The 11,458-nt window shown below is 41.9% G+C and overlaps 1 protein-coding gene across 2 annotated transcripts; it reads left to right on the plus strand.

Annotated features, from left to right (window-relative positions):
• asb1 (ankyrin repeat and SOCS box containing 1) lies at positions 1–10,775 on the plus strand. 2 transcript variants are annotated; one of them, XR_008753549.1, is made up of 6 exons: positions 1–341; positions 754–895; positions 1,269–1,571; positions 1,978–2,372; positions 7,059–7,303; positions 7,452–8,213. XR_008753549.1 is itself a non-coding variant. In XM_055870836.1 (5 exons), the coding sequence occupies exons 1-5, from the start codon at positions 230–232 to the stop codon at positions 9,679–9,681; spliced, it is 1,083 nt and encodes a 360-aa protein (XP_055726811.1). In that variant the 5' UTR covers positions 1–229; the 3' UTR covers positions 9,682–10,775. The 2 variants fall into 2 exon arrangements, 1 of the variants encoding a protein (XP_055726811.1); XM_055870836.1 differs by lacking the exons at positions 7,059–7,303; positions 7,452–8,213 and adding an exon at positions 9,551–10,775.
• Positions 10,776–11,458: the final 683 nt, after the last annotated feature.

The following is an 11,458-nucleotide window of genomic DNA, read 5'->3' on the forward strand; positions in this document are numbered from 1 at the left end:
CCAAGAACAGGAAGTCGCACTCGTCTCTCGGATAGGGAAAGCGAAAAAAGAGGAGTGATCATTGAGGTGTCATAAAAAAAAAAATCCATAACAACAACAATGGCACAACGGACGGTATGACAAAGTTGTTTTGGTAATACTAGCTAGGTAATCACTTTCCTAGTTCTGGTGCTTTTTCGTCGTAGACTCCCTGCAAAGAAGCGTGAGAAGTTGTTATTATTAGGGAGAAATGGCGGACGGCGGAGGCTTCGAGTTGGGTGATGTTGTCGACCCACCCATTGCGCCGAATATCATCTGTCCCCTTGTCACCGTTTCTGACCTACCCAGCCCGACAGCTGCAGGTAAAACACAACACGTTGAATGTTTACACTGTTCTACCACCTAGCTGTGCAAGAGAATACAGCTGCATTAGCATTATTGTGAGAAACTATGTATTCTCAGTAAACTGGCTGGGCTATTTGTGGTTACAATTTGCGTTGCATACGCCTGCGTAATTACGCAAACTATAGCATGTTGGTGAACTATATCGATTTGAGCCCCTTTAATCACTTAATTTATTCGTAATTAACTATTTAATCTAGGAAATGTGTACATCAATGACACATCAGGTCAATATGTGCATGCATGGATGGTGTGTAATTTATTTATAGTCGCTATACAACCCAGTGGTAGTGGAAATGGTAGGCAAATCAGTTAGCACAGCATCATCTGATCTGTGTATTTGGAGCTTTAGCGTTGCTCTTTCTCGTCCAGGCCGTAACCTGAAGGAATGGCTGCAGGAACAGTTCAATAAAAAGCCTGAAGAACAGAGTGAGGACGCGCTGCTCCACAACGCTGCTTACGTAGGAGACCTGGATACTCTGAGGAACCTGCTGCAGGAGGACAGCTTCAGAGAGTGAGTGAAGGAGGGAGGCCACTGGGCCTTACTGCACACTATCTACCCCCATCTCCAACCTGTTCTGTACCCTTCTTACTTAACACAATGTGAATATCCTATGCACATACTGTATTTAGCAAAGTCAGAAAGCCACTATCTTACCCCTTTCATATCCAACACAGTCATATTCAAGATGTAGGCCTATTGCAAGAAAATCCCTTCCACCCTTCTGTATCTCTCTTTAGTTTGTAAATGTGTGTATATTAGAAACACTTTTTAGGATATGGCACCATCGGCAATACCGCCCCTTTATTTAACAGCGTCTTGACAGTTAAAATAGTCTACTACAACTGGTATGAGTTCTGAGCGAACATCTCCTATTGGCTGTCAGGCGGATCAACGAGAAGTCTGTATGGTGCTGTGGTTGGCTGCCCTGCACCCCTCTGCGCATCGCTGCCACAGCCGGTCAAGGGGCCTGTGTGGCCTACCTGATAGACCAGGGGGCCAAGGTGGACCTAGTGGATGTGAAGGGTCAGACGGCCCTCTACGTGGCGGTGGTCAACGGACACCTGGACTGTGTGACCATCCTCCTGGAAGCTGGAGCTGACCCCAACGGCAGCCGCCACCACCGCAGCACTCCCGTCTATCACGCTGCACGGGTAGGCAGGGTGGACATACTCCAAGAGCTCATCAGGTGAGTGCTTAACTTTCCATGCCAATTTAGTTTATTGAATTGGATGGAATGAAGGACGCTATAATGGCTATAGGAGGGGTCATCTGCTAGTATTTGTTGATTGAATTGCCTAGGACCTATAATGGAATCAGGGCTCATTTTTCTTGGCGAAGGAAGGAAACCAATACATTCTGAAAAAAAACCTATTGTCTTATTACACAATTATTCTCCATTACTTTTGTGTTATTGTCTGATTGATCAGTGTTGTTGTCTGTTCATAACATGTCCCATCACCATGGTCGTGTTCATTAGTGCACGCAATGGAAACCGCGGAAATTAGCTTTTCTTATTGGACAGTCAGGCCCTCCCTGTTCGTCAATATTTTATTCCCCCTATGGTACCTAATCAACACGACCCATCTCTCCAGGTTCCATGCCGACGTGGATGTGGACCAGCAGCTGGGCGCCAGGCCCCCGTTTGGTGCGGCTCGCACCCTCACCACACTGGTGGTGTGCCCGCTCTACATCAGCGCCGCCTACCGCCACCTCCACTGCTTCAGCCTGCTCCTGGCGGCCGGCGCCCAGCCGGACTACAACTACAACGGACCTGTGAGCCGCGAAGCGCTAGCAAAGGGTTTGGCCTCGTGCCTGCTGGATGCAGTGCTGAGACACGGCTGTGACGCGGCGTTCGTCAGACTGCTGCTAGACCACGGTGCCGAGCCCAGCCTGGTACCCTGGGAGCAGCCCCGCCGAGAGGGAGCGACCGCCGGGGGCCGAGAGAGGGTTGACCCCGAAGCCCTTCAGCTCTACTTGGAGGCCAGGAGTGAGTAGAGTTCCATCCCCCAACCTTCACACAGCACCATTATATTTACATTTTAGTCACTTGGCAGACACTCTTATCTAGAGCCATGCGGCGCTATGATATGAAAAGTCACAGTAGTAGTGGGTTGCGTGTATGAAGAGCATCTTTATTTGTTTGTATCTATTTGACTATTGCCTATGAGTTTATTGAAAGCTTACCGTCACAACATGGCAGAAGTCATACATATACTTCCAAGATGGCGTAGCAGTGCATACGTGGTTTGTCGTCCTCTCGTGTACTTTTGTATTTTTTTGTACATATTTCAATTTATTTACAATCTCTTTTCCATGTTTTATTAAATATACCTTCCGGTAACCCGCCTGACCCAATGTGACACGGACCTGCTATTTTTTTAGACCTTACTTCTACATCATCCTCTGCTCATCTATCACTCCAGTGTTAATTTGCTAAACTGTAATTACTTTGCTACTATGGCCTATTTATTGCCTTACCTCCTCACGCCATTTGTACACACTGTATATAGACTTTCTTTTTTTCTATTGTGTTATTGATTGTACGCTTGTTTATTCCATGTGTAACTCTGTGTTGTTGTTTGTGTCACACTGCTTTGCTTTATCTTGGCCAGGTCGCAGTTGTAAATGAGAACTTGTTCTCAACTAGCTTACCTGGTGAAATAAAAAAAATACTGTAACAGCAACATACATTGCACACATCACAAATGTGAAATGAACACTTGCCGATAGCTTTGCGGTCATAGACATTAAACAAAATGTATTTGAAGAGTTTAGTTCCAAAACGCTATATCCACCAAATTTTCACATTTGTGTTTTTTCATCTAATGATTTATTCTGTGTAACTTTGTGTGTGTTCTCAGATGTTTTATTCCTAGATTTTTAGATGTTTATTAAAATGGGTTTTGTTGCAAAACACTATATATCCGTCATTTAGCTGGAATGAAATATTTCTATTCTGTATATTTGACTGTGGATATATATGGTTGTCTCATCTTAAGATACTGTAAATGCACTTAACTGTAAGTCGCTTTGCATACGAGCATCTGCTAAATGACTAAAATGTCAAATGTAAATATTTTACATACAAATCTCATATCACTCTATTGATTTATTGTTTTATATTGATGTCACAAATGTATATATTGATAATTATTGTATAATTTGTACAGTTCTTTATAAAAAACAATGAAGTTATCACATTTTACTGTGTAAAACCCATCAGTACTACTCATTCCTCCGAGAGTGAGGCGGATATATGGCATTTTGCAACAAAACATGATTATTTGTCTCTCTGAAATGAAACCCATCAAGTGGTTGATTTCAATCAAATACATTGCATTCGGAAAGTATTCAGACCCCTTGACTTTTTCCACATTTTGTTACATTACAGCCTTATTCTAAAATTGATTTTTTTTTAAATTATCCCCAGCAATCTACACACAATACCCCATAATGACATAGCGAAAACAGGTTTTTTGAATTTTTGCAAATGTATTAAAAATGAAAAATAGATAGCTTATTTACATAAGTATTCAGACCTTTTGCAATGAGACTCGAAATTGAGCTCAGGTGCATCATGTTTCCAGTGATCATCCTTGAGATGTTTCGACAACTTGATTAAAGTCCACCTGTGGTAAATTCAATTGATTGGACATGATTTGGAAAGGCACACACCTGTCTATATAAGGTCCCACTGTTGACAGTGCATGTCAGAGCAAAAACCAAGCCATGAGGTCGAAGGAATTGTCCGTAGAGCTCCGAGACAGGATTGTGTCGAGGTACAGATCTGCGGAAGGGTACCAGCGTTGAAGGTCCCCAAGAACACAGTGGCCTCCATCATTCTTAAATGGAAGAAGTTTGGAACCACCAAGACTATTCTTAGAGCTGGTCGCCCGGCCTAACTGAGCAATCTGGGGAGAAGGGGCTTGATCAGGGAGGTGACCAAGAACCCGATGGTCACTCTGACGAAGCTCTAGAGTTCCTCTGATGGAGTGCTGCATCTCCCATCTCCACAATCAGGCCTTTATGATAGATTGCCCAGACGGAAGCCACTCCTCAGGAAAAAGCACATGACAGCCCCCTTGGAGTTTGCCAAAAGGCGCATTGACTATCAGACCATGAGAAACAAGATTCTCTGGTCTGATGAAACCAAGATTGAACTCTTTGGCCTGAATGCCAAGCGCCACGTCTGAAGGAAACCTGGCACCATCCCTACAGTAAAGCGTGGTGGTGGCAGCATCATGCCGGCGGGATGTTTTTCAGCGGAATGGACTACGAGACTAGTCAGGATTGAGGTAAAGATGAACGGAGCAAAGTACAGAGAGATCCTTGATGGAAACCTGCTCCAGAGCACTCAGGACCCCAGACTGGGGAGAAGGTTAACCTTCCAACAGGACAACGACCCTAAGCACACAGCCAAGACAATGCTGGAGTGGCTTCGGGACATGTCTCTGAATGTCCTTGAGTGGCCCAGCCAGAGCCCGGACTTGAACCTGATTGAACATCTCTGGAGAGACCTGAAAATAGCTGTGCAGCGATGCTCCCCATCCAACATGACAGAGCTTGAGAGGATCTGCAGAGAAGAATGGGAGAAACTCCCCAAATACAGGTGTGCCACGCTTGTAGCATCATACCCAAGAAAACTCTATGCTGTAATCACTTCCAAAGGTTCTTCAACAAAGTACTGAGTAAAGGGTCTGAATACTTATGTATGTTATATTTCAGTTTTTTGCACAAATTTATACAAACCTGTTTTTGCTTTGTCATTATGGGGTAATGTGTGTAGATTGAGGGGGAAACAACTATTTCAGCCATTTTAGAATAAGGTTGTAACCTAACAAAATGTGAAAAAAGTCAAGGGGTTTGAATACTTTCCGAAGGCACTGTTACATGTCTGTCATTGAACAACCCCATGCCACGATTAGATGGTGAAAAAACACATCTCTTTCAGAAGTTCTTCAAAAAAAGAACAGCTAATTTACAAACATTTCTGAAAATGGATATATAGGGTTTGGAATTAAACTCTTAATTTACGTTACTTATTGATTGATTTTCACATAACTAGCCTCGTGGAGAACCAGGCTTCCCTAATAAGGTAAGCCTGGTGAAGTCAATAATAGAAAGTGTCTAAAAAGGGTTGGAGATCCAGTGTAAATCAGTGACGGCTGGCAACACGTCAAACCCATCAACTACCTTGCTTGGGCAGAGTTCCAAAGCGAGAGAAAATATGCTCTGACGTCTGAGTGAAAAGTTTCCCACTCACAGTCTCATACAGTATGTTGCCTGACTATAATATTTTATCTTGATACGTTAATAAATACCTACTGTGTTCATTGTGGCACGTTTAACTGTCTAGAATATCCATTGTCATGTGCGTAGACCGCAGACTAACTAACAAATAATTGGTAGCTAACTAGCTATCCACGAACATTGATTATTATGTTACAAGCTTGTGATAACTACATAAAGTAATCTTGTTTAATCTCTATTGGTCAAATGTAATACAGTAGCACGGGAGTGTGCACTGCCTCTCAAATTTACATTTTCATGCGTTATCCACACTCGACAAAATCAAAAAAGGCTTGCAACTCAACTTTGACTTTAACACCAATGACTCGTGACTTAACTTGGACTTGTCTTTTGACTCAAACTGACTTGATAAGCCCAATTATTAAAAATGATGCTATTAAAAAACGGGTGCAGCGCATCAACTCTTCATTTAATGGATTACAGTTTGAATCGGACAGCAGCCAATCAAATTGTGCCAGTGCAGAAAAAGTTGCGCGTGGCAGCGCAGAGGACCGTCGGCGGGTGAATTCAAACAGCCCTTGGAAAGATCATACCCCAAAATATTATTTTGGGATATAAAGACTACGCTGTAGTCAACAAAAAATCGATTGCAACTTGCCAAATATGCGTGAAGAAAATAACAGACGGGGGTGCAACAACTTACAACTTTGTTTGACATTTGAAGCTGCACAAAGAATGGTAAATTGTGACTAATATAGCCGACAGCTATATATAACTTTGCTTGTGTAGCATGTAGGCTAACGTAACGTTAAATCAATGAGCCTCCACACAGTCCGTCAGTGCGGGAACATGATCATTGCACCCAAGATTGAGCTACAACTGGCTAGGCAGTTGGTAGCCTAAATCCTGCCTGATGTTACTGCTGTACCTAAAACCATTGACATACATTAGCCTACTGTAACCACACACGGAGAGTGTGTGTGTGTGCGCGTGCGTGCGTTAAGGTTGGGCGGTTGTGTACAAGCCTACAGCGCTTTGCCCACACTCCAGCTGGTGGTGGGATATGGCTTGAAAAATACAAAAGTGATGATGACTATTTCAAAGTTATCAAAAATCAGCTCACTGCTGCATACAATCACAACATTCAAAAAGATGTTTGAGGCTGAATTTGGGGAACGAGGCATCCCTGCTGCTGTCAACACAAGATGGAACTCAACACTGAGACACGTGAAGGCAGTTATCCAATGTGACCATCTAAAGCTCTATCATATTATAGAAAAGACTGGGCACAAGGAGTTGTTCACAGTACGGGAGACATCCTGAAGCCTTTGGAGAAGCAGCAGATTTGACACAGGGGGAGAAGATAGTCACAATCATTTCTGTTGTTCCCTCTGTTCTGTCCCTGAATCACCACCTGGAGCAGCGGAAGCCTCAAGTCCATTTCCTGAGCGGCCTGGTCAGAAGTCTCCAGGCATCCCCGAACAAAAGATTTATTGGAATCTTCATCAATGTGAAAATGGCCAGGACAAGATGGAATCACTGCCCCCTTTTCAGATCCAGTCTACCTCAAAGCAGCTGCCTTGGATCTGTCGTTTTCTCTGATGTGGGTGGAGCACCATGTGCTGGTCAAGGAAGAGGTCAAAGAGGAGGTGGCACAAAGAGTGAAAGGTAAATATTATTGAGTTTAATATAACTTTTTCTCATAATTTAATCCAATTGACAGCAACAATAATACTTGTTCAGTTTAACCCACTGCATCACCAATACTCTAATACCGGTCATTTTGTTTCTGCTATGCTTTAACATGTTTTGCCAGAACTGATTCTGCAAGATGCCGCAGGGACTGAGCAAGCTGTGCCTCTTGTTGATGAGGAAGAGTGAGAGGACCATAGTCTTGGACAAGAAAAGGGGCTTTTGCAGGACACTGTAGGCAGAAGAAAGCTGTTGGGACCACTACAGCTAAGTCACTACCTTGACATATGCGAAGGACAAAATGCCCTCTTGTTCTGGGCAATGAACATGAAGGCTCTTCCTTCACTGTCCCGAGTGGCCATCAGGGTCTTGGCAGTGCCTGCCTCCAGTGCTCCGGTGGAGCGTGTCTTCAGCCATGGTGGCATCATACTGCGGCCTCATCGTGCACAAACGACTGACAGACTTTTATCGAATTTGGTCTTTTGCAAATGCTATGCATCATAGGGCCCTGAGATAAGAGAAAACATTTAACTGTTTATGCATTACACACACACACACACACACACACACACACAGTCTCCATGTTCAGGTTTTATCTCCCATCTTTGGGATCAGTCTGAGAAAAAAATACAATCAGGCCAGTGTTCAAATTGTAGGCCTACTTGAAGTTCAGTAGCAGTTGTTTTGATGTACCTTTTAATAAATGATTGTAACTTGATGGCAGGATTGTTTTAGGTGTCTAAAATATATCTGGATAGTGACAGAGAGCACTACAATATTTTGTTTTTGTTGTCGTATTGATGTGTCTTTCTCATGGCTACCCATGTATTTCCATGGAAATATAAAGTTTATTTGGAAAGTAATAAATTATATTTTTTTGAAAGCATTTGTGATTTGTGTAAATGTAATATACTAACTATTACTCTTGTTAAAAATATGAAATGGTATTACATTTTGAAGAGCACATTGTGACTTGTTTAGGACTCAACTCAAAGTTTAGGACTTGAGACTTGACTTGGGACTTGTCAGTCTTGAGTGCGAAGACTTGAGACTTATTTGTGACTTGTAAAACAATGACTGCTATCAACATCTGCGTTGCTTGCTGTTTGGGGTTTTAGGCTGGGTTTGGGGTTTTAGGCTGGGTTCAGCACTTTGTGACATCTGCTGATGTAAAAAGGACTTTGATAACACATCACATCTATCAGATTACTTCCTTGAAATCTCATGACTTTCTTACTTCTATGAAATTAGACTAACTTCCTCTAGCAGTTTCTCGGATCCATGGACCTACCGGAAACTGGTGTATGTTGAAGAAAAATAACATACGGAACTGCTGACAGGTCAGCAAAGTTTGGCATAGTGTGCACTAGCCATAAAATGAAATGGAACATAAACCACATTTCCATCCACAGTTTTTATGAGAGTAAAGCCATACCGTATTTTATTTTTATTTTAAACACCAGCTGGGATAGAAACTGGAATTTTCTGAACAATTGTATAAATGCTGACAGATAATTTGTTCGTTCAACATGTTGGGATCTTTTTGTGTTGATCAAAGTAATTATGCAAGAAATTGAGGTGGAAACAATATTATGCACAAATATTGATATCATATCGAAGTAAACCTTTCAGGAAATATCGATTGCCGTTTGACAAATGAAAATAATATCCATAATAATCTCATGTAGACTAGCCCATACCCACACTGTACAGTATCTGCTGTTGGCTAAAGTGCACATGCCAAGACCAGAGTAGGCACATTTGCTATTTAACGCAACAGTTTTTGTGACAAACCTATGAGTAGAGTGGAAAATGCAATGGAAACACATTGAACTTCAGATTTTTATTCGGTACATGTTTTTGGGTGCACTATGTCATCACACACCGATTTTTTTTGATTTTTTTCGTTTGGTGTAAACACCCCTGGTGAGAAAATGCACTTATTTTCTATATGCAGATTGTAGAATATTCACAGGAAAATCTGTTGTCAATTGGATGGAAGTACAGTATGCTGTTGTCTTTGCATTTCAACATGTATGACATTCATGTAGGCTACTCCCATGCACCTTTGGAAGAGTTTTGTAGATTTATATGATATTTTCTCATACTTGCCATCAGATTATTGTTGATGTGTATGATTCAAGTTTAATGGAAAATGTGATGTCAGACTGTTAAAATGTGTCTTTATCCTGTTGATAACAAATTCCTTATTTTTTCCCCCAGGATGTCCTCGTAGGCTGACTTACCAATGTCGGATCAGTATTAGGAAAGTGATGGGGAAGCATCGGCTAAAACACATCCCTTCTCTACCGCTCCCGGACCCCATTCAGAACTTCCTGCTTCACCAGAACTGACTCTGGCAGGCCTTGCCTTTGATGATCGGTATGCTATTATAAACAGTGACGGACTTACCATTAGGCAGAAGAGGCAAATGCATCAGGCTTCACATCATAATCAAGGGGCCTCATGAGCTGGGCATAATTGAAACAAATAAAACTAGTAATCTTTTTGTTTATTTCTCAGCTTGGCCCCCCTGCTCAGCTCATTGCTCTCATTCTTTCTCGCTTCAGTGGGTTGGTTCAGCAGCAGCAAAATCTGCAGGAAGCTTCAAAGTTGCAAAATAAATGGGGAAGGGGGGTTTTGCCTGGTAATGAGGCCACATTGTTGTCAAAAATGCCCCAAAAAAGGAAATGAATCCATATAGCTGAATAATAGATCAATAATTTATTTCTATACAAATACACTTAAGTGTGCAAAACATTAGGAACACCATCGCTTTCCGTGACATGACCAGGTGAAAGCTATGACCCTATATTGATGTAATTTTTTTAATCCACTTCAATCAGTGTTGATGAAGGGGAGGAGACCGGTTAAAGAAGGATTTTTAAGCCTTGAGACATGGTTTGTGAATGGGCAAAACAAAAGATTGAAGTGTCTTTGGGGGGTATGGTAATGTAGTTGATGCCAGGCGCACCGGTCTGAGTGTGTCAAGAACTGCAACGCTGCTGGGTTTTACTCGCTCAACAGTTTCCCATGTGTATCAAGAATGGTCCACCACCCAAAGGACACGCAGCCAACTTGACACAACTGTGGGAAACATTGGAGTCAACATGGTCCAGCATCCCTGTGGAATGCTTTCGACACCATGTAGAGTCCATGCCCTCACGAATTGAGGCTACTCTGAGGGCAAAAGGGGGTACAACTCAATATAAGGAAGGTGTTCCTAATGTTTTGTACACTCAGTGTACAGTGCATCAGAAACATTGTTTATTGCTTGTTTGCTGTGACGAAGCCTCCATTCTCTGTATGAGTTGCTTCTTGACTTATTTGCATACCTTCCACATAATTGCAATAATTCCAAAAACATATTTATTTTCTCTATTATAGGGCTTTTATGTACCACCTACAAAGTGATCTGCAACTAAAGCAATATCTGTTTCCCCCTTCATCCCGTCTTCTGTCTTTTTGCAGAACAACAGAGCGCAATCATTTATCTTTCTCACACCCGCTTCCAATTTCATTTTCTTTGGATAGCACATCTTTGCCTCTCATTAGTCCTGTTTATACCTGGCACTAACATGGGTTTTGTGTCCTGATCTTGTTCAAATGTACATTTTAATGCGTTCTCCACACTCCTCAGTTCACAATGCATCTTTTAACCCCTGTAAATCTAAACTGTTAGGGGGGGGGGGGGGGGGGGGGGGGGGTTAAGATGGTCATACTATGGCTCATTTAGCTATTTGATTTTTAATTTTAGGTATAAAAATATATATATATTAGAACATCATTTGATAAAATATAGAATTTTGCGGATTGACTAACAATTATAACAAATAAAAAAATTAAAGAAAAAAGAAATCATAGGGAACAAGGTTTTGAAGTGCCTGTCCTATATCTAGGTGATATAAGGAAGCTCAGGATATTTTTTCTATATATTTTTTACACATTTAACCCCCTTTTTGGGAAGGTACAAAACTACCTCAATACTTCCATTACATTTTTTTTTTAAATGGTACCGGTTACCTTATGACGAGTCCCGTGACAAAGCGGGGGAACACCATCTTGTTCGTGAGTTTCCCCTTTCCATAGAGTGGTCATAATAGTTTGGAGGCTACAGATGTTTTCGAGAGA

This window comes from Salvelinus fontinalis, chromosome 19 (assembly GCF_029448725.1).
Source record: "Salvelinus fontinalis isolate EN_2023a chromosome 19, ASM2944872v1, whole genome shotgun sequence".
NCBI classification, from domain to species: domain Eukaryota; kingdom Metazoa; phylum Chordata; class Actinopteri; order Salmoniformes; family Salmonidae; genus Salvelinus; species Salvelinus fontinalis.

Bases quoted from the DNA above. Each gene is read 5' to 3' on its own strand.
- asb1 (XM_055870836.1), top strand. From the start codon at position 230: ATGGCGGACGGCGGAGGCTTCGAGTTGGGTGATGTTGTCGACCCACCC. The intron at 1,572-1,977 runs GTGAGTGCTTAA...CCATCTCTCCAG, and splicing joins ATACTCCAAGAGCTCATCAG to GTTCCATGCCGACGTGGATG. The intron at 2,373-9,550 runs GTGAGTAGAGTT...TTTTTCCCCCAG, and splicing joins GCTCTACTTGGAGGCCAGGA to GATGTCCTCGTAGGCTGACT.